At 37.9% G+C, this 24,522-nt stretch overlaps 1 protein-coding gene across 2 annotated transcripts in view; it reads left to right on the top strand.

Moving 5' to 3' along the window:
• The window catches only part of LOC127447864 (immunoglobulin superfamily member 3-like), a 252,587-nt gene that overhangs the window by 197,319 nt on the left and 30,746 nt on the right, over window positions 1–24,522 (top strand). For both annotated transcript variants that reach the window (XM_051710014.1, XM_051710013.1), the window contains exon 6: window positions 4,051–4,458. In XM_051710014.1, coding sequence (XP_051565974.1) covers window positions 4,051–4,458 — 408 coding nt within the window. The remainder of the gene's footprint in view (window positions 1–4,050; window positions 4,459–24,522) is intronic.

The following is a 24,522-nucleotide window of genomic DNA, read 5'->3' as shown; positions in this document are numbered from 1 at the left end:
CTCTCCGCCTCTGTAGCGGATGTAACCCGATCCTTCCGATGGGTGAATATCCGCAAAGCCGTGGGCCCAGATGGCATTCCGGGCTGCGTCATCAGAGCGTGCGCGAACCAGCTGGCTGGTGTTTTTACGCACATTTTCAACCTTTCCCTCTCTTTGCTTTGAGAGACTAATCAGAGATTACATCTGCTCTGTGCTGCCTCTCTCTCTTGACCCGTTGCAGTTTGCTTACCGCAACAACCGCTCCACTGATGATGCCATTGCATCTACAATACACACTGCTCTCTCCCACCTGGAAAAAAAGAACACTTATGTGAGAATGCTGTTTGTAGACTACAGCTCAGCATTCAACACCATAGTGCCCTCCAAGCTAGATGAGAAACTCAGGGCTCTGGGCTTAAACAGCTCGCTGTGCAGCTGGATCCTGGACTTCCTGTCAAGCAGACGCCAGGTGGTTAGAATAGGCAGCAACATCTCCTCATCACTGACCCTCAACACTGGAGCCCCACAGGGCTGTGTTCTCAGCCCACTACTGTATTCCTTGTACACACATGACTGTGTGGCAACACATAGCTCCAATGCCATCATTAAGTTTGCTGATGACACGACGGTGGTAGGTCTGATCACTGACAATGAAGAAACAGCCTACACAAAGGAGGTGCACACTCTGACACACTGGTGTCAGGAGCACAACCTCTTCCTCAACATCAGTAAGACAAAGGAGCTTGTGGTGGACTTCAGAAGAAAAGACAGTGAACACAGTCCTATCACCATCAATGGAGCACCAGTGGAGAGAGTCAGCAGCTTCAAGTTCCTGGGTGTCCACATCACTGAGGAACTCACATGGTGAGTTCTCAATTGGATGTTTCACAATGGTAAACACTCAACTGTCCCAACTTTTTTGGAGCGTGTTGCAATCATCTGATTTGAAATTACTGTATATTAAAAAAAATAAAAAACATAAATGAAATTCAAAAGGTAAAACATCATGTAATGTGTAGTTGTAGTGCTTTCAATAGAGCAAATGGTGAATGTAATTTACAAATCACTCCTTTTTGTTCTTATTAGCATTTTTTATACTCTCCCAACATTTTCGGAATTGGGGTTGAATATATATATTTTATAAGTTATATAAGTTTTCCAACACCTGTATCACCCATGTGAAAAACTACCTGCCCGCTTAAACTTAATAGTTGGTTGTGCCACCTTTAGCAGCAACGACTGCAACCAAACGCTTCCAATAACTGGAGATCATTCTTTCATAACGCTGTGGTGGAATTTTGGCCCACTCTTCTTTGCAGAACTGCTTTAGTTCAGCCACATTGGAGGGTTTTTGAGCATGAACTGTCTGTTTAAGGTCCTGCCACAGCATTTCAATCAGGTTCAAGTCAGGATTTTGCCTAGGCCACTCCAAAACTTTAATTTTGCTACTTTTGAGCCATTCAGAGGTGGAATTACTCCTATGCTTTGGATCAATGTCTTGCTGCATAATCTAGTTGTGCTTGAACTTCAACTCACTCACTGACTGATGACCGGACACTCTCCTTTAGGATTTTCTGGTAGAGAGCAGACTTCATGTGTCCCTCAATTATTGCATGTCACCCTGGCCCTGAAACAATAAAGCATCCCCACACCATCACACTACCACCACCATGCTTGACCATAGGTATGATGTTCTTTTTGTGGAATTATGTGTTTGATTTATTCCAGATGCAATGGGACCCCTGTCTTCCAAACAGTTCCATTTTCGACTCACAGAACATTCTCTCAAAAGATTTGAGGATCATCAAGGTGTGTTTGAGAAAAATTCAGATGAGCCTTAAAGTTTTTCTGGGTTAGCAGTGGTTTTCGCCTCGCCACTCTTCCATGGATGGCATTTTTGGCCAGTGTCTTTCTGATAGTGGAGTCATGAACAGTGACCTTTATTAATGCAAGAGAGGCCTGCATTTCCTTGGATGTTGTCCTTGGCTTTTTTGTGACTTCCTGGATGAGTCGTCTCTGTGCTCTTGGAGGAATTTTGGAAGGTCGGCCACTTCTGGGAAGGTTCACTACTGTGTCAAGTTTTCTCCATTTGGAGATAATGGCACTCACTGTGGTACTTTGGAGTCCCAAAGCCTTTGAAATGGCTTTGTAACCCTTCCTAGACTGATGTATTTCAATCACCTTTTTCCTCATCATTTCTGGACTTTCTTTTGACCTTGGCATAGTGTGCTACTGGGTGAGACCTTTTAGCCAACTTCATGCTGCTGAAAAAGTTATATTTAGGTGTTTATTTGAATGAACAGGGCTGGCAGTAATCAGGCCTTGGCGTGTCTAGTCCAGCTGAACTCCATTATGAATGCAGTTTCATAGATTTGGGGATTTAGTAACTAAGGGGCAAATACTTTTTTACACAGGCCAGGTGGTATTGGATAACTTTTTTTGCTTCAATAAATAACATTAGCATTTAAAAACTGTATTTTGTGTTCATTCAGATTGCCTTTGTTTTATGTTAGATTTTGTTTGAATTTTTGAAACAATTTAGTATGAGATATACACAAAAACCGAAGAAATCAGGATGGGGGCAAATAGTTTTTCACAGCATTGTAAAATAATTTCAACCCCAATTACTATTTCATCTCCATTTATTTATTTATTTATTTGGTAAATAGCCATGAAATAAGCATCTAAAATACAGTCAGTTGGTCCTGAGCATCCTGTCTGGGTTTATTTTGCAATTATGACTGGCTGATTTTGCATTATCTCTAACATAACACATGGGAATTTGAGAACAGTTGTAACAAACACATCAATATATAAACTAGTCAAATGACGCCTTCCCTTCCACAGGGAAAACTATTCCAGTTCCAGAAATCTGATCCAGAAATCCACCTCATCTTCAAGCACAGAGAACAAACAGCCAGGGCATTTCCCCTGCAATAAGCTTTTTTCCCTTGGCCTTGTACAGTATGAGCAATGCAGTTGTAAATTGCTGTTGAAGTGTGCCAGTAGGAATGCGTCTGTGAATAAGCTGGTTGTCTAGTATATGTCCATTAGCAGATTCACAGCCTCATCAGTATCAGCTGTGAATTAAGTCACCCTGAGTTTTCTCTTCATATTTACTTAGTGTGCTCAACTTTGTGACAGATTTGTGTGAAGGGGGCAGTGTGCCAGCAGCAAATCAGACCACTCTTTTTACTGTTACATAAATTAGGAGCTAGTCCCACAGCAGGAGAGAATCAATCTTTGAACAGCAATAGTGTCTTTTGCAACGGCATACAAAAACAAGCAGTTTAGCAGTACAATCACTTACACACACTTTTTTCCCCCCACTGGATTCTGTAAAGCAGTGGTTTTGACCCAAAAGTGGGTTGCAAGTTCTTTCTAATAGGGTTGGGGACTGCCAGGAAAAACAATGCTAAATGTAAATATAACAATAACCCAACCCTAATAACTGTAACTGTGTATAATAGTGCATGACTAAGATATATAAATAAATAGGCTAATCAACTTTTATAAGGAAGAAAAAAACTTCCCATTTTGTTTGTTGTTGACATCAAAAAGCTTCATGGTATTTTGGCACAAATTTGCTTGATAGAAGCTAGTCAAATTAGGCATATTCCAACATGGACAGGTTGCATGACTTGCCCTCATCTTCAAACCTTTGAATACATCTACATAAGGTTAAAGAAAATAAGACTACATTAAGTCATTCACTTGCAACAAGAATGAACATGATTTGTGCAGACCACAATGTATTTTGTGCGGTGAATTATTGGCTGCCAAGAGCATGAAACCTTAGAAATTCATGAACTAAAACTAAATACTCAATATTTTTTTCATAATGAATTTCACTGTTTGATTTTAAGGACAATTTTGGAACTTTGTTGGGTCACCACTTGATGTTCAGTGTAAAATCTAGACCCTGACGCAAAACTAGTTGAGATGACCCACTTATCAATAGTTCTCAAGTGATTTACATTTTTAATTGCTGGTGTAAAGTATAACCTACCTCATATTTAAATATAAACATTATAATTAAACTCACTTTCTTTTATTTGCTTCTCCCACCAGAATCTTTCTTCTTCGTGTCTGCCTCCTCCCGTACGCCCGGCGTGACGTTTGGCGACTCATTTGACTTGCAGTGCATTGTCAAGCCACGGCACAATCCCAATGTTCCTGTTGCAGTCACATGGCGTTTCCTGCCAGCAGAGGGCGATGGAGAGTTCCGCGATTTGGTGACGTTTACGCGGGATTGCACTCTGCAGTGGGGTGAGCAACTGTTAGGGCTGGGCACGCGCACAACAGTGGATCGTACGCCCACTAACACCAACTTCCGCCTCAGCATCACCCGAGCCGGACGCAAGGAGGCTGGGACGTATCAGTGTGGTGCACAGCTCTATCGGAGGAATTATGACGGCACCTGGAGCACAGTGGCCAACCGCACCTCCAACCCGCTGGGCATCAGTGTACTGCAGCCTGGTGAGTCTAAAAAGGGTTTCAATCGCAGGAAAGGTGTGTGTAAGATACCTTTCTGCTAGACAGAGAGCAAAGAAAAACCATAATTATTCTGATGGCACTGAATTAGTCTTTTTGGCATCCTTTTCAGTTAGGATTTTTTGAAGGAAAGGGGCTTGTAGCACTGAAATGAGCTCATGACAGATTGGTGGAGTTACTCCCCAGCCTCAGAAATAAGCAGAAGGGTAGTTGACTTGAAATTTCAAGCAGTTCAAGAGGTGGGACCATGCTATTATAGTTCTATTTTTACAATTATGGTTCTATAAAAAAACAAAAAAAAGAAAACTGTTTTATTTTTTAATTTTCCCCCCAATCCTTTTATAATTATTATACATGCAGTTTTTATAACTACAATTAACCCTCTGATGCATGGTGTCTACTACAGTGATAAAAATCCAGGGTGTGTTATTACATCCAAACCAGCATGCGTGACTTTTGACCCTTACCCATAATTTTATATGGCTGTCCTCTATACTGTATATGTTTTTGTGTTTTTTACTTATTACAACATAAATGCAACATGGAGACAAAAGTGCAGATGGACCAATAAAATCTGAAATATATACCATAATACTCTATTGTATTGGACATTTTTGTTTTAAAATGCATAACTTTTCAGGGGAAAAAAGAGATTGGAAATGTTTATAGTCTTGTTCTGAAGTAAAAAAGCTAAATATTTTTATTGTCCTTTGTGATACAGTTGAAGTCAGAAGTTTACATACACCAAATACATTTAAACTCAGTTTCTCTCAATTCCTGACATTTAATCATAGAAAACAATCCCTGTCTTAGGTCAGTTAGGATCACTACTTTATTTTAAGAATGTGAAATATCAGAATAATAGTAGAGAGAATGATTTATTTAAGCTTTTATTTCTTTCATCACATTCCCAGTGGGTCAGAAATTTACATACAATTTGTTAGTATTTGGTAGCATTGCCTTAAATTGTTTAATTTGGGTCAAATTTTTGGGTAGCCCATTCCTCCAGACAGAACTGGTGTAACTGTTTTAGGTTTTTAGGCCTCCTTGCTCGCACACACTTTTTCAGTTCTGCCCACAAATTTTCTATTGGATTGTGGTCAGGGCTTTGTGATGGCCACTCAAATACCTTGACTTTGTTGTCCTTAAGCCATTTTGCCACAACTTTGGAGGTATGCTTGTGGTCATTGTCCATTTGGAAGACCCATTTGCAACAGAGCTTTAACTTCCTGGTTGATGTCTTTAGATGCTTCAGTACACCCACATAATTTTCCTTCCTCGTGATGCCATCTATTTTATGAAGTGCACCTCACTTCACAAAAGTGAGGTGCTTTCCCTCCTGCAGCAAAGCACCCCCACAACATAATGCTGCCACCCCCATGCTTCACGGTTGGGATGGTGTTCTTTGACTCGCAAGCCTCACCGTTTTTACTCTAAACATAACGATGGTCATTATGGCCAAAAAGTTTAATTTTTTTTTTCATCAGACCAAAGGAAATTTCTCCAAAAAGTAAGATCTTTGTCCCCATGTGCACTTGCAAACTGTAGTGTTTTATTTATTTATTTATTTTAATTTTTTTTTGTGGTGGTTTTAGAGTATCTTCCTTGCTGAGCAGCCTTTCAGTTTATGTCGATATAGGACTCATTTTACTGTGGATATAGATACTTGTCTACCTGTTTCCTCCAGCATCTTCACAAGGTCCTTTGCTGTTGTTCTGGGATTGATTTGCACTTTTCGCACCAAACTACGTTCATCTCTAGGAGACAGAATACGTCTCCTTCCTGAGCGGTATGATGGCTGTGTTGTCCCATGGTGTTTATACTTGCGAACTATTGTTTGAACATGGTACCTTCAGGTGTTTGGAAATTGCTCCCAAGGATGAACCAGACTTGTGGAGGTCCACAATTTTTTCTGAGGTCTTGGCTGATTTCTTTTGATTTTCCCATGATGTCAAGCAAAGAGTCACTGAGTTTGAAGGTAGGCCTTAAAATACATCCACAGGTATATCTCCAATTCAGTGCACCTCCTATCAGAAGCTAATTGTCTGGAATTTTCCAAGCTGCTTAAAGGCACAGTTAACTTGGTGTATGTACATTTCTGACCCACTGGAATTGTGAAATAGTCAATTAAAAGTGAAACAATCTGTCTGTAAACAGTTGTTGGAAAGATAACTTGTGTCATGCACAAAGTAGATGTCCTAAACAACTTGCCAAAACTATAGTTTGCTAATATTAAATCTGTGGAGTGGATAAAAAAAGTGTATGTAAACTTCTGACTTCAACTGTATAATAATTCATGCATCAGAGGGTTCATTGAGAGACGCTGAAATATAGGTTGTTTTTTTTGTTTGTTTGTTTTGTTTTTTTGTTTTTTTTAATTAATTTGTCAAAAAGCAGGACCATTTAAAATGTACTAGTAAAGGCAAAAGGCTGAGATAAAAAGGTTGAAAAACTTAAAAGAAATGTTTATCAGTCAAAGGACCTAAGGGATATACTTTCCCTTATACATAAATGTTCATTTTAACCTAAAACATTAATGTTTAATAATGTTTTTATTTTTATTTTTATTTTATTTTTTAGATTATGGACGTTATAATACATTATATGTCAACTACAATTAAGTGCAATAAAGAACCACAAATGAGAGCTCACACTACTGTAAATGCACAAATAAAGATTTCAGTGATAATGCATTGTGTTGTAGTCTGGCCTAGTTTCACAACTTCCACCCTCTCCAGCTCTTTCTCCCATTATTTTTGCATGTTCATGTGTGTGTTCCACAAGATATTAGACTCTGTGCTCGTAAGAGTAATTGGGATGACTGTGACATGCGTGTGCAGCTGGGGCTGACCCTCCTCATGGCCTTGAGTGCAGTAGAAAGAGGTCATTAATATTTTCCACACCAGAGACAACAATTAGAAGAAGAATATAAGGAGGGAAAATTATTGGGGGAGGAGAAGGGTGGGTCTGACGTGGAGAGGGCTATTAGAGCAAAAATTAGAACTCATTAAATCCAATCCCTCTGAACTTTCCTTTCTGGACTGAAATTTGTCAGTCTCAAAAGACAGCCCCTTTCACTAACCTCACACACTCAAATTTAATTTCAAATTGCTTATATCCACCCTTCCCAAAAGAAATGGTTTTATTTGTTTTCTACGTAATAAAAGAGATGTGTGTGAATGGCTTCTGAAAGTTTACCATGGTAGCCATTGTTTTCGCTTAAAAATCAGAGACACCTTAGTGTAACATAGTGTATCTTCTAACTGTTATAAAAAAAAGAAAAAGATAAAGATTCTGGAAGCTTCTTAAGGGGCATTCACACATACATTGACCGACGTCATTCATTTAAATGAGAGCTGCTGATTTTTAGCAACATGAGAGAAAGAAACTGTTGGCCATGCAATGTGGGTATTTCCAACACTGAGAAAAGTTTAGCTTTATGCAAATGAGCAGTGATGGAATGCAACAACTACAAATAGGAGTGAAGATGTTGGGGCACACAAAGATCTGTCTCCTGAGAGATACTGTAGTCAAGAGTAAGGATGAGAAGTCTATGTTATTGACCATGTTTACATGCACTTAAGAAAATGGTTTATTCCAGGGTTTTTGCAGAAAGTGGCATTCTGAAATGTCATGTAAACAAGAATGCTGATTTCCTTACGCCGTTTAAGGGATTAAGAGAAAGCAGTTTATCACAACTAGGTTTGCCCTTGAGAATGCGGCTTAATGTGGCCATGTAAACGCGTAAGTGTTATTCTGATGTGTGTTATAAGAGTGTGCGCACATGAAACTGACAGGATAACAAACGTCATAGAATGGAGCCCAACAACAAGTCAACACAGTGTAAATAATTTAAACATTTTGGAGTACAGTGGGAAAAGCGCATACACTATAAACTATACCCATTTATACACACCAATGTAAAATATTGACTGTCCCTCACTTTGAAATGTATGCGTTTGTATATTTGGGAAATTAAGAGGGAAACGTAACAGGGAAATTCCACTATTGCAGAGCAATTCCGCTGTAGGTCGCCATGCAAAGGAAACAAAAACAGAAACAACTGAATGTAAAATAGCAAAGTCTTCCTCGTATGCATTTTTGTTTTTATACAAGCATTGCTGGGAAATTACGTTGCAGTGGAGAAAGCTACTTACTGACCAAGCCGCATGTATATGGGAGTAAATAGTACACCGCTTATTCAGTGCATGTAAACAGGAACGCTGTTTTCTCACAATAACCCACTTTCTTGCAATAAGCCGCTTTCTGGTGTCCATGTAAACGTAGTCAATGTGACCTACTGGCGACCTTGAGCAATAAAGTCACTGTATGTGTGAACGTCCCATTATACAATTTGGAGATTCTCTATTAATGTATCATGATATAAACAATAATTGTAGTAACTGTTTGTTTTTTGGAAACTGTGATTACCGTGGGAAATGTTTGTATGGGTGGCACATCATGCGGACATTAAGCATGATGCTGCATCTAAAAACTTTGTATGGTGGTTTAGAGCTAGCTGAAACACCCAGCTGTTCTACAAACAGTAAGTCTGAGCTTTCTTATGAAAAACAGCTGTAGCTTACCTCATTCTAAACACAATAGTTGCTGCCTCCATCACACTCCTCTCCATCATATTCTGCTCATATTCTATTCTCAAATAGAAAGGGCTTTTCTATTTACTTATGTGCATGCAAGTGTGGGTGTATGCGCACATGTGTATTCATTTGTAACCTTGACCCGACACACCATAAAGTTAGTTTTCATTATTTCAAAGTTATGTCACTAGTAACTAATGTTCCTTTTATGTAAAAGAAATAAATGGAAACTTTTATTTCTTTATAAACTAGCTAGTGAAAGTAAATATTAGCATGCTAATTTAATGCTGATGTGAAGCACTACAAAGTGTAGCTTTGTAACTATGCTATGGTTAGCACAGTAATTGCTTAATAAACAATTAATATCATGCACCACATGTTCCTGTCCTCATCCTAAAATCAATCTCCATTCTTCACCATGATAGTAACCCCCAAAACTCCAACATAACAGAACTCTTCTAAATCTCAACATACTGTAACAAAATATTAAACACTAACAAATATACCTCTTTATTTATTTATTTTTTATTATCCCCTTTTCTCCCAATTTGGAATGCCCAATTCCCACTACTTAGTAGGTCCTCATGGTGGCGCGGTTACTCACCTCAATCCGGGTGGCGGAGGACAAGTCTCAGTTGCCTTCGCTTCTGAGACAGTCAATCCGCACATCTTATCATGAGGCTCGTTGTGCATGACACCGTGGAGACTCCGCATGTGGAGGCTCATGCTACTCTCCGCGAACTAGGCAAAACTTACCACGCACCCCATTGAGAGCGAGAACCAATTAATCACAACCATGAGGAGGTTACCCCATGTGACTCTACCCTCCCTAGCAACCGGGCCAATTTGGTTGCTTAGGAGACCTGGCTGGAGTCACTCAGCACACCCTGGATTTTAACTCGCAACTCCAGGGGTGGTAGTCAGCGTCAGTGCTCACTGAGCTTCCCAGAACCCAACAAATATCCCACTTTATATTCATCATGCACAAAAACACATTAAAATAACACTTAATTTGAATGTTTCCTCTGCCTATCAAGTCCCATGAAAAGCATGCTGGGAACTAGAAATTCCCTGCCTAGTTTTATTTCACAAAACAAAAAAAATCTTCATGCTGTCCCAACACAAATGGATTAAAGTAAAAAATAAAAAAATAAAAAAATAAATTATTGAAAACTCAGTTAAATTAAGTTTACTTGGTAAAATCCATTTTATGAATATTATGAACAAGGGAAGAATCAGTAAAACTAATGATAGTGAAAAGTAATTTTTTGAGTCTGTCGAACCAGTTAAATAAAATAGTGTACTGAAGATTTTGTAGGAAGTTAAAACTTTATGCTTGGTGCATATCATTGTTTTGTTCAAAATTGCATACTATACTTACTATATTTGAAATATACTCAATATGTGTGTACAGTATGCAAATTGCCTGTGTTTATGGAATGTTTGGAATATGGAATATTTTCAAGGTATAAAAACTGTTATCATAAGCCAGCAATACAGCGAGGTCACGTGATAACTGTGAAGCATACGGTTTATAACTTGTTACTGTGCACTGTGAACTATTTATTGTTTTCAGTATTTTTTAAAGTTTGTATGGTGCATAGGCTGTATTATGTGGAGTTTATATACTGTACAATGTTATTAACAAAGTTATGCGATTACTCAAGTTTGTAAAATCTGTTACAAAGTTTAACAAGGATGGAATTGCACCAGTAGCAAACCTGGCAGTGGCAGAAGGGGGTTAATTATCCAAGCAGGGAAGTGACAGATAGAATTCCTGGGCAAATGATTTTCCTGAGCCCAACAGACAGCGTAGAAGAGCTGTTTTCTCAATGGTGTGTGACCAGAGTGACACCAGTGACTACTAATATGTAAACCAATTTCACCTTCCTTTCTTTTTCTGACTGTAATCACTGTAATCCTTGTCTGCCACAAGACAGATCTACAGCTCTTCTGCATATTTAAAATGGAAGATTTATAAGACATACAAAGGTCTTTCATGCCACTGAGTGATGAAGATCTTGCATCTCTTAATTTTTAAAAAATGTCATCAATGTTAGCAGTTTGAGCTCAGTTTGCAAGTCTTTGCTGACCTAGTCTCATGTAGACAGACTTTTGACCAATGGCATAATGTCTGGTCCATATTGCAGCTTATTCTGGCCAAGAACCACCCACTTAGACAGGACAAGACCAACATGTTAAAGAAACAGTTCATTGTGACGAGGAGGAGGGCGGGGCCGGGCCGTGACCCAATCGGTCTAATCAGCCGAGGAGAGGGATAAGTGCAGCGGAATGCGGCAGTTCAGGAGAGGGAGAGCCACATGCAGCTGCCATGTGTGCATTTATGTTTTTGTGTCTTTTTGTTTAAGTTCCTATTTAAATATTCCTTTGATTGTTCAGCCAGTTCCCACCTCCTCCTTTCTCATTTTAACCTTGTTACATTCACCTATCAGAGAAACACTGTCAGAGTATTTTAGTTTGGTATTCTGTCTGTAGAAGAGCAAAAATGTTCAAGAACTGATAACATCAAGTAAATAATTAAGTTCCAGTAATAATAAAAAAATAAAATTCATGGTTCTCAACCCTGTTAATAAGTCTTTGTAAACATTACATACTTGTGTTTAAGATGCAGAGTGAGGTAGAGAGCTTTATGTGACCTTTCTCACTCAGAGGGAAAGATAGCACCCAGACGACCCTTCAGCATGCATTTGGGAATCAACTTATCATCCTGAGCACACATTTTGTTTTCTTGGTGTGCATTTCACTCTGTTTATTTCACTGAATGGTAGGCTGAGAGCACATAATCACACATATGCATAGATGTTTGAGCAATGACCCATGACTTTCCACAGAGATTTTTCTTTGTTGTTCAGTGTGATGAGTGTGGCCCCCAATCGGGTTAATCAGCCAAGGAGAGGGATAAGGCTGAGCCGGATGCAGTAGTTCGAGAGAGAGAGAGCCACACACAGCTGCCGTGTGTGTTTATGTTTGTGTCTTTTAAGATTTCATTAAACATTATTTTGACTGTTCAGCTGGTTCCCGCCTCCTCCTTACCCATTTTAACCTTGTTACATTCAGGTTTTCATATGTGTAATTATTTCGATATTAATATTCAGATGCAACTAAGACATTTGTAGGTTTATATACCTGATTTTTGATTTATCATAATTTTTGCAATTCTATTTGGTGACGGTAGTGGTGATGAAATGTCACATTTCACCTTTAAATTTATCTGAATTTTTACGTGTAAAGCCCCGTTCACACCGCCAACAACAAAGTGACAGAATGTCATTCATTTTCAGTGAGAGCAGAGCGACTTCCAGCGACATGAGCGTCAGAGACCATTGGTGACAAGATGTGGCCATGGCAAGCGACTCAACAAAGTTAAGAACAGTTTAAATTTATGCAAATGACAGTTGACTTTTGGGAGCGACTACCAATGAGAATTAAGACAGCAGAGTTCACGTCATCCATCGCCTGTGAAATACCGTAGTCGAGTACAGGCAAGACAGAGGAGAAGTTGTAATATTGTGAGGGATTTCACCGTTCAGTATCATTTGTAGGTAACCACATGCATGAATATAATAAAACAATGATGTGTGTAAAACTGTGTCAGAAACTTTCTGCATTCGGAGTGAGTTTTATTAATATATTGATAGATCGTTAATCTTGTTCTTCATATGATGCATTGAACACAGCTGCAGTTTATAAAAAAAAAGAGACAAAGTCGCTGGCGGTGTGAACAAGGCTTAAATCTTTAAAATTTGTAGCTACCATCCAGCCTCATGAGTAACATTAAAGCCAAGGCATTTAAACCGTGTCATCTCTGTTACCAAGTCAAAAAGGTGTGTTTGTTTTAGCAGGCTTGGTTAATATTTGACATTCTCACATCATAGAGCTTCATCAAGATATTTCATAAACACAAACTAACACAGCCCTGCTTTTGATAATTACTTTATTATTAACATTGCAGAATGGCATCCCAGAGTGTGTCTGTCATCTTCTCTCTCTGACTACAGCCTCTCTCCAGTGCCAAAGTGATCAGTAACTCTCAGCCAGGACCCATTGGAACGTTTGATTGGCTGTGAAGTTTTTACATAAATGGAAAAGGTTAAAAGAGAGCTCTCTTCTCTTAAAGCTGTAGTGTTTAATGCCTGCAATGCCAGCGTCACCAAATGGAATTGCAAAAATGATTATTGTTTCAGACAGGTTTCCTGAAGTCTCCCCTAATCTGTCATTGGTCTGACAAACAGATAGTCCCACCGCAAGCTCATGTCATTGGTTGAGCCAATGTTGCTGTGTCGGGATACTCAAAAATCTCCACTGTATTTACACTTTTCTGAGAAATCACCTTATGATTGGCCTACTCAGAGTTTTTTCTGCATATTGAGCTGGGATATGAGAAAGTATTTTAACTTAGAAAAAAGAATACAAACTTCAGCTTTAAACTCAAACTCCCACATGTACAAGTTCCCAGCGCAAAATCTCAATTATAGAGATGCTTCATGACCAGAATGTTGGTCGTTTTTTTCTTCTTCTCTGTTTTATCTTCATATCACTTTGTTCTAGTTTTCTAAATGTTAAATACTTCTGGCTAAATGTTGCGAGCTGACATTTGGAGAAACAGGTTGCGTGGAGAAAATTCTCTCAAAGAAATGGGAACTGGAGTGAAGGTAATGATGTGTGAAAGGATCAAGGATCTGACTGAATGCGTTATTGAGAGACATTAAATCATGTCTACAGAAGTGCCTGTTTAATATGTTATAAGGCAAAGCCTCTTCTCACTGTGTGAATATGAGAGACAGAGTGGCTCAGTGTAAATGCAATAAATGAATAACTTTTGCAAGAATGGCTTGGTTCAAACAATAAAAACAAATACCACTTATTCTTCATAGTCATATTCTTGTTTGTATGCTCAGGGACCTTGAGGCACCCTGCCAGTATAAGTGTGATATTCTTTTAGTTTGATCTGGCTATTTATGTTTACCCATTTGGTTTTATCACCACGTGGAAGCATAGCTTCAGAGGTGAGCCGGGCCAAAACAACAAACAAACAAACAATAAACTAATAGGTTACTTAAACAAATAAAAAGATTCAATAATGCAATTATATACTATCTCCTTGACTAACCAAAAATCAGATGGACAGCAAAATGTACAAGGGGGCACCAGAGTTGATATTGCCCCCAAAAAGAAAATGGAATGGAGAAATCACTGTCTCTCACTCTTCTCTTTCACATCACCCAACATTTTTCTCCGTCTCCCCACACTCCTCCTCCTCACATATTGCCTCACATTTTATGTAAAAAATAAAAAGATTTGGTACCATTAAAAAATATACTTTACATCAAGAGATTGTGGTCCATTAAATAGCAAGATGCATATTTTGCCAAACATGCAGAAACATCAAAGGGAGAACAAAAGGGAGAGAGCAAAATGAAAACAGCATTAACATTGATGAAAAGCCTGTACAATTCACACTCCACAGCCTGCTCTAGTGTGTACTGCTCTCTCAACGGGATTCTGTCCAAATGAAGACTCGTCCCAAATGACTTTTGCTTATGAATCTTTGGAGAAAATGTATTATTTTCTTACTCTATCTATTTTTCTGTACTTTTCAAACCTTACTGCCTTTCTCTCAATTGGTAGATGAGTGATTCACAGACATCAGGCAGGGCTATAACCACCTTAAACATCCCCGCAATCTTAAACATTAAATTACTTCCTTGATATCAGGTTGTTCTTAGAGTACTATATATAGTATTATTTATTTTGGATGATTTATATTATAACAGGCTTATTCAATGTCTGTCCGTCTGTCCATCTGTCCATCCATCCACCCACCAACTCTGAATTGCGGTCCAGGAAACACAGCCAGTGCTAATGTATGGGTAGCACTCGGGCCGATGGTCTGGTGTGTGTGTGTGTGTGATTGTGCCCTGAGTGTAGGTGTTAGGCACTGCTGTCTGGCATTGTCACTGCTCTAGTGTGATGGCTTCCATTCATCAGTGATTCCTTGGCTTTATCATTTTACCTTCAAAGACTTTAAACTGAGCTTTACCTGTATTTATAATTGGTATGAGATACTTTATTTCTCAAGTTTTGACAAACCTCCAGAACTGCCATCTCAACACACACACTCACATTTGAAATATTTATGGATGTCCACACACACTTCTACTCACTTTCACCAGACAATCACTCATTCCAGCCTTTCCTCATGGATTCCTGTTGTGGATCTATATAGATAATCTGTGTGGGTTGAGAGGGCGGTTTATGCGATTGGGTTTCTTAGGAGGAAGCCAGCACTAATGTCAAGGTGGACGTATGAAGTTTCCTCCCTCTCGTTAAGAGCACTGTAGGTTGTTTCAGGCGTTCATTAAGTTGTACCACTGTCCCACTTCTCCCACTTAATGAAATGGAGATTTGGCAGGTTGATCCAAAGCCTTGTGGTGTAGATATTCCTCTCCCTCCTCCTTCAGCTCTCAAACTTTTGCTCAAATTAGTATTTTTGCATCTTCGAGTGCAATATAGGGAAACTCCTCTAGCTGTGATTTCATCAGAAATCCAGTGTGGCACCTCCTCCACACACAAACAATCTGTGCAGATTCTCAGCAGGGGCTGCAATATGAGTTTTTCCTGTTAAAGCCTAACTACATAACAGTTTTCACATTTAAAGCTAGATGCTCCATTTAAATGTGAGGATTAGGTTTTTTCCCCCCTTCTATGATTGCATTTTTACTTTTATGGCACATATGAAATGCAATAAATTCAAACACATGTTCATTTATGCCGATCTCGGGGGAAGCTGCCCAACCTTCCAACGTTGTGACACTATCTAATCTGTGTGTGGTAATACCAGTGTGTCCTAATGGGGCCATTCCCAGCACAGATTAATGAAGCAGTCAGAAGTAGATATGAACATTTGTTTCATTAGTTTCTCAGTACAAACAGGATGAGAAATGAGACAGAAATGGGATTAGTGTTGCCCTACATACAGTACAGAACCAGAAGAGTTCAGCAGCACACAACCAGATACAGAACACATAAAAAAAATAAAAAAAACTTAGTGTCAAGTTAGTGTAAACGTAAAACTTTGTGAGCTTCCTACCTAGACAGCATTTTAGGGTATCTTTGAAGCAGGACATGAAGGCTGTTCAAAAATATAGCCAACATAATTATGCTGCTTTTTAAGATACCGTAATTTTTACAAATTCTAAGGCAATATCATATATATCCTTTGTGGAAAATGCAACCAGAATCATAAATGCAGAACTCAGTGAAAATATAAATGCAACATTGTAGTTTATAAATGTAACTCGTTAAATACAGAAAAGCACTGAAAAACAAATGGTTCAATCTAATTAGAAATGGACCATTTTACAGAATTATTACTATTTATTTTTTTTTATTATGCAAATTACAAAATTGCGATATAAGCTTAGCACCATGCTGATGATAAACTAAATAGTTAGTAGATGTGCTGCAGTGTCGTGTGGTGGACTTTTGAAATGAGGAGGCAGAGTGCCATTTCAGCAGTTTTTTTTTTTTTTTCAAGTCCAATATAAATTCCTATTTCAGTTCCAGTTGACATTTAAATAGCTTTCAGGTTAAACCCATACAAATCTGAAATCTGATTTATCACAACATATGATATGAAAAAGTAGGCCTGCATAAAATTACATAATATAAAAAGTCACATATTTTCCTTATAAATGCAACAACATAATAACAAAGTACCAAAAAAATGTATGTTGTTCTATATGTAACATACATTTTCCTTAACTCAGTTAATTATCATTAAATTTGTATAGGCTATACACACGTTAATTGTCATAAATCAGATTTCTGTACGGAAATACCTTTTAACTTGCACTGTAAATAGCATGAAATACTTATTTTTGTAAGTTGATATTAACACTATTTATTAAATCAAGTCAAATCAAAGACTCATCAAGAGTATACCTTGTTTTATAATAATTATCTTTTTCATTGCCTCAAAAACAGTACCTACCAGAATATAGCAACAAGCATATTTCATGAATATTTCATCTGTTTGCCTGTTATTGTCATCTTATTTTTGGATCATCCATCATCCACTCCTTGGTAAACAACACAGGGTTCGTGATGGCACGGATCTGTACCTTTAAGAGCGAGTGCTCACTAAAAAGCGTGTCACTCACATACCATTTCAGATTCCAAGTAATTTTAAGTTCATTTTGATTTGGATGTGACCAAAAGTGCAGTTGTCTGTGTCAGTTGTTTTCTGTGCATATAGTTTCTGCACTTGCATCAGTTCGTCCCATTCATAGCGATCTGCAGAGACCCGTGCTGCATCCGAATATCCATACTTCCCTACAATTTAGTATGCCAAAAACAGTATGCCAATGGAGTAGTATGTCCGAATCCACAGTATTCATGAAGCAGTAAGCGAGAAGTACCCGGATGACCTACTATTTCCGGTGAGATTTTGAAGTGCGGATCGACTGTACACTTTACAATCCCATAATCCCTTAGAAGCTGAGGGATTGCTGGATTTAAAAAAACAGCGGTGAATCGCAAGTCAGATGGCTCTTCTCAACTTTAAGTGCTATATTTACTAGGGCTGCACCCTGATAGTCGACCAAACGTTAATCGATGAGAAGAGTCTTGGTTGACCAAGTTTTGATTGGTCAGTTGGTCCCAGAAAAAACTCCACAGGAAACAGACGGACACCGGTATTAGCGCTGGTTGAATGCTAGGTGGTACTATGGGGTAATTTTCATTAAGCAGGTTTACGGTTAAGCCTACACAATAAAGCAAGACACCTTGATTTCAAACTTTGAACTTTATTTTGTATTTATTTTAACTAAAAATTCAAATGAAACTGGAAAAAAATTAAGTGCAATTAAAATGTGTGTTGTTCTCAACAGTTGTCAACATCTCTCTGGCAAAGAACCTACTTCATCTGTGCATTCTCTACTGGTTGGGTATTTCGTTATCCGGGAAAATACATCATGTGTGTGAATAAATTTGTTTTGTTCCCTCTTTCACGATATATATAAACAGTTGTGCTCAAAAGTTTGCATACCCTGGCAGAAATTTTGAAATTTTGAAAGTAACCAGGACGTTCCCTATCTAGGGGTCCCTATACAAAACTCCACAAGTAGCTGAACTGTGTTACGTGGACTGTTAGTGCGAGACGGGCAGACCGCTGTGTGCCTCGTAGCCAGGGCAACAGGCCATCACGTAACCTCCCCCAATGCTCTTATGAGCATCGAACAGTCCTTTGGGAACAAGTCGACTGCCCAACAAATAAGGACAGGCTAGCCCAGCCGTGGCCTCTTTTCCTCTTTTTTCTGCCCAAAAAGAGTGGAATGTGTTAACCGACTAGGAGCCATAAATGTCTACGTCGGGGGGGGGGGGGGGGATATAAAATACTACAATACTTGAACAAAAATTAGCTGCATGGTCGAGTTGCCAGAAAGAAGCCTTTACTGTGCCAATGCCACAAAAAAGCCCGGTTACAATATGCCTGACAACACCTTGACACGCCTCACAGCTTCTGGCACACTGTAATTTGAAATGACGAGACCAAAATAGAGCTTTATGGTCACAACTATAAGCGCTATGTTTGGAGAGGGGTCAACAAGGCCTATAGTGAAAAGAATACCATCCCCACTGTGAAGCATGGTGGTGGCTCACTGATGTTTTGGGGGGGTGTGAGCTCTAAAGGCACGGGTAATCTTGTGAAAATTGATGGCAAGATGAATGCAGCATGTTATCAGAAAATACTGGCAGACAATTTCCATTCTTCTGCACGAAAGCTGCGCATGGGACGCTCTTGGACTTTCCAGCACGACAATGACCCTAAGCACAAGGCCAAGTTGACCCTCCAGTGGTTACAGCAGAAAAAGTTGAAGGTTCTGGAGTGGCTATCACAGTCTCCTGACCTTAATATCATCGAGCCCCTCTAGGGAGATCTCAAACGTGCGGTTCATGCAAGATGACCAAAGACTTTGCATGACCTGGAGGCATTTTGCCAAGACGAATGGGCAACTATACCACCTGCAAGAATTTGGGGCCTCATAGACAACTATTACAAAAGACTGCACACTGTCATTGATGCTAAAGGGGGCAATACACAGTATTAAGAACTAAGGGTATGCAGACTTTTGAACAGGGACCATTTCATTTTTTTCATTGTTGCCATGTTTTGTTTTATGATTGTGCCATTCTGTTATAACCTGCAGTTGAATATGAATCCCATAAGAAATGAAAGAAATGTATTTTGCCTGCTCACTCATGTTTTCTTTAAAAATGGTACATATATTACTAATTCTCCAAGGGTATGCAAACTTTTGAGCACAACTGTATACACCTTTCCCTTTACCGTCAGGAAAGTATTCGTCTAAACATGCAGGTGGAAAATTACTTACACAAATGAAGACATAAAAACAATTATAAATGTAAAAATAATAATTATAATGATGATAATAATCACTGAAATATAAATCATGGTTCGAGGTGAACGTGTTTTTGTATTATTTTATGTTTTAATCACAGATGTATAGGCTGCAGAGTTGTGGTCACAATGAACTGCTCTGTGGAAATAAAGTGAACTGAACTCAAAACACCTCCTGAGCTGAGATGTCTGAGGTCATTTGCAGCGCTCATAGACGATACTGTTCTTGCATAAAAAAATTCAGAAGACTTAAACTGTGCTTGTTTAACTAAACCTGAGTGGATAGTTTTGATGGTTGTTGTTCTTATGTCAAATATTTGGGTCACGGGTCAATGGCGACGTATCCGGATGAAGTATGTCCGAAATCTGTTCATACTACTCGCATGCATACCTAAAAGAACGTACTGTTTTGCCGGCAGATAAGTGTGTCCTTCATCAAATACAGAACATACTGTAACAGTACGTGTTTCGGACACAGCACCGCTGTGAGGACGAGAGCAAAAGAGGCGGGCACTATCACATTGATTAATTGACAGTTTATTGAACGAATCAGCGATAATCGGAGCCAACGTTTCCCCTCACGTGACTTTTTGCTGTATCCGGTGGTTACCTTTCCTCACGTGTTATTTTTTTTCCCACTCGTATTCCGGCATCTCCCGCGATTGATATATTTAGACGTCAAATGATTGGACAAAAGTTGTCTATATGACGCCTTCTGATTGGATGGTTATCGATTCTATAACTTCGACACTTTGGCTGCATCCAAAAATGGCAGCTGACTTGCTACCATGCTGCCTTGAATGAATGGAATTCTTAAGGAAACTGATCTCCGAACAGTTTGAAAAGCACCTTATTTTCATCGTACCTCAGTATGCAGCCTCCAGAGGCAGCATTTTCCTGGTTTCGGACGCAGCCTTTGTCGTTCCGACAGTGGAAATACTATTTGTGTTTTTTTTTTTATTAATAGTAAATGGCTGAATAAATGTACTGGATAGAAAATATTTAGTTATATGTGACATATCACTTTGTCCTGAACAATAATTAGTGACATAAATACAATGTTTTTTTTTCGTTGTTGTTGTTTTTGACAAACCAATTTTGCCTGGCTCCCACATCTGTGGTTTCACTGTATGACAAATATAAGAATATAAGATATTAAGGTAACTACCACTTCCCATGAGAGAATATGTATTTTTGTCAGATTAACTATTTCAGACTTTTCTGAGAATGCTGTGGAAAGGAAATACATTATTGCATAGAGATGGAATGCGAGGAAATTCAGTTTTAGATAGAAAGAGGACCGTGTTGAAATTTTTATTTTTATACTGAAAAAATAAAAAATTAAAAAATAAATAAAGCAAATCAGGTCAAGTGCCTATAGTTACAGAATCTCCCATTTATCTGAAAAAAAAGTATTTGTAAAAGAGAAATTAAATAGTTGTTCATTTCGATAGGGGAGAAAGCTTAAATTTGAAGCCAGGCAGCAGTAAAGTTTTTTAGTCCTGACTGCATTATTGCTAAGAACAGTGAATTGATGGTAAGCACATTCATTTCACATTTCAAGGTAATTTTATTCAATTTAAAGCAGAATTTGAATTAATTGAATAATATATGGAGACAGATGCATTATTATAATTTTAAAACCACAAGGTTGGAAAACAAAAATTTAAATTCACAGTTAATGGTGTATTTCTCACTTTTCTGCAATCTAACACTGCAGTCTTGTGGATTACTTTTATACTGACTTTATGTGCTTTTTGGACCTTCTGAGTTTTAGTCACCATTCACTTGCATTGTAAGGACCTACAGAGCTGAAATATTCAAACATCTGTGTTTTGCAGAAGAAAAAAAGTCTCACATCTTGGATGGCATGAGGGTTAGTAAATGATGAGAGAGTTTTCATTTTTGGGTGAACTTTACCTTTGTTCTAATTGTTAATTTGAAAGAATATTATTTTTAATAAACATGTAATTTACATGACTTTTAATGTCTTGACTTTAAGTTTGCTGCACAAACACACATCTTGATAATTTAATTTAGCTAAGTTTAAACACTTTACCTGTAGTTAAACATTCAAAATTATTAAAAACTAATTGCAGAATTAATTAATGACAAGAAGTTAAATAAAAGAAGTGACAAATTATGTTACATATCGTACATTGAGCTATATGGAATATATTGTATAGTAAATAAGTCTATCATTTGTATAGGACAGAAGAGAGTAATCACATGCACCCACATACGTTCATACACTATTACATCACCCCCATTATGATATTAATCGACAAAGCTGTGAACAAACTATTTAAATGCTTGTGATAATTTTGACTTGTCTAATGTTAATCATTTAAAATTCGGACTGAACTTCGAACTTAGTGGTTGTTTGTTTTTCTACAACGATATGATATCCCTCTGTTTACTATGGTTACTAAGGCTATATGAATAACTTCTCAACTGCCCAATTGCAGACCGCTTGTAAGTAGCTCTTAGTAGCCAATTCGAACGCAGGAGGCGAGACCTACCAGAATATGGGTGGGAAAAAAATAAAGCCCTCCTCACAATCACACCTATCCTCCTTATTTTTCAGCGAAACTAGGGCGCTGCCATTATCAACCTTGAATGTGGACCACTTCCGGTATAAGCCACTTCCAGATATTTTAGCTATACAAAAATACTACATTATGCTGCTTTATTACAGGCTGGCAATAAATGTCGACATATTGTTATCATTAATTACGATTTTCATAAACTCATTGGATTTGAGCACATATAGTTTTACCGTTTATTGCATTTTGCCATCGTTTAATCACACACTGTTGCACTGGCAGAATGAATGAAATCAGGCACTGATACGGACAGTCCTCCATAAATTTACACAACCAGCAGAGAGAAAGCTGCCGGGAAAATGCTGCTTCAACTTTCTTTGCACCAAACTGCATCTTGTTTCAACTTGACAAAATAATTGCATTATTCTCTCCATTCTTGTCAGAGAGCATTCTCTCTTTCTTAGTGGTGTATAGTAAACAGACACGCAGATCTCGCATTCAGCATGGCTTATGAAACATCGCCTTTGGAAATAAATAAAGGCATCATCGGAGGTTATTAAGGTACATATGAACGGAGGTTTACATGGAGACAAGAAAGACTGCATCATCACAATCTCGGTAAAGAAAGAAGCAGATTTTATTACCGTCTCTTCAATACAACAACACACAGCAACAAGTGAATGATTTACTTACTCTTTTACTATAAATGCTGACGTTAGAAAATTACCTGACATTAGCACATAATTCTGCTGTACATCTTTTGGTTTTGTGATAGTTTATAAGCCCGTATCACTAGATTTTGGTATTATAACCTTCTAGTTATTTACACTGCAGTCAGTGCCAGCAGAACTTTGTCACATTTACTGGAAATGCAAATTATAATGTGCAAAATAAGGTGTATAGGTGCTGAATGAGATTGAAATGAACTGAAGGGAGACTTGAGAGCAGTGGTGGAAAGAGTACTGATTTTTTTTTTTTTTTTTTTTTTTTTTTTACTTAAGTAAAAGTACTGCTACTGAAGAAATCATTCATTTGAGTACAAGTTGAAGTACTAAGAAATATTAAGACTCAAGTAAGAGTAAATAAGTAGTTTGCCGAAAAACTACTCAAGTAATTACATTACAAGTTATTTTATGAAAATTGTATTATACTGTTTATAGTATATACGTTTCCATTTTTAGAACACAAGTTTCTTTCAAGAACAAAAATGTCTTTATGCTTCCTTTCACCAAGGGTGCATTAAATTGATCAAAAATACTGTCAAAATCATTTATTGCCAATATTATTATGGTTTGACATAATTGTTATAAGTGGTATAAGTGGTATTTATTCAATTTTTTCTATACCTGTGATGGTAAACATATACTGTCAGCTATTCCTTACAAAAGCATTCTAAAGTGCTAATTTGGTACTCAAGAAAATGTTCTTATTATTAGAACAATTGAAAATGGTTGTGCTACCATGCGGAAAACAAAAGTTTTGAGTTATTGAGTTCTTACAAGTTGCTTTACACTTGAAAGTCAAATATTGGTTTTAAAAATTGGCAAAAAGAATCGCATTTCTCCTAAAATTCTATTTTCTTCTAAAGTCTATTGTTTTAGAGAGATGAAGGCATTACTGTTTTGAAAAAAGAGTCTCTAACCAGGATAGAGAGGGAAGTGGACGGCCAGATGCACAACAAAAGACAAGTAAATCACAGTCTCTAGTTTGAGAAACAGACTCCTCACAGGTCCTAAACTAGCAGCTTCTATATGCTAAAGACCTGCATTGCTGCAAGAGGATTCTTGGACAAACAGAACATTTTAAGAATACAACATTTATTTAAATAGAAATAGCCATTTGTAACATTCTAAATGTCTCTAAACAACATAATGTGCGTTGTGACTGAAACACAGTCTCATTCTCATTCACGTATGTCGAAGTATTTTGGCTATTAAGTTAACATACTGTACAAAACTAATATAATGCAATATCATAGAGGAAATTTATCCTCTGTGATATTGCAGCAATTATCCAGATATGGAATGAGATTATAAAGCAAACTGTTATCAACTCCGACATGCCAACTGAATAAAATAAGGCAAAAATAAACATTTCACACAGTGTTTAGTGAGAGATATGATTGATTATTGTATTACAGTTGTAATAATAAAGTCTTAATTAACATTTTGGTTATTTGACATATTGAGGTATTATTATTAAGTAAATTGTAGCATTTGGTTACATTATGTTTTGTGATTTCTCATACCTTCTTTATATAACATCCATCCCTTGCACACTTTTGGCCTCTAGCAGGTGAGACAGGGCAGGTAAGTACAGTACAGCACCGTGAGCGAGAGTGTTACCCGCTAGGGCAGTTTGTTTTGAATAAGAGTGGCAAATGGTTATGGAATTTAATGGGAGTACAATACCGAATTGATGCGGATTGATAGAAGCGGGCCCGTCTGTGCGCGCAATGGTG

Source organism: Myxocyprinus asiaticus, chromosome 11 (assembly GCF_019703515.2).
Source record: "Myxocyprinus asiaticus isolate MX2 ecotype Aquarium Trade chromosome 11, UBuf_Myxa_2, whole genome shotgun sequence".
Taxonomy (NCBI): Eukaryota; Metazoa; Chordata; class Actinopteri; order Cypriniformes; family Catostomidae; genus Myxocyprinus; species Myxocyprinus asiaticus.
This window is presented reverse-complemented; position numbering and strand designations above follow the sequence as displayed.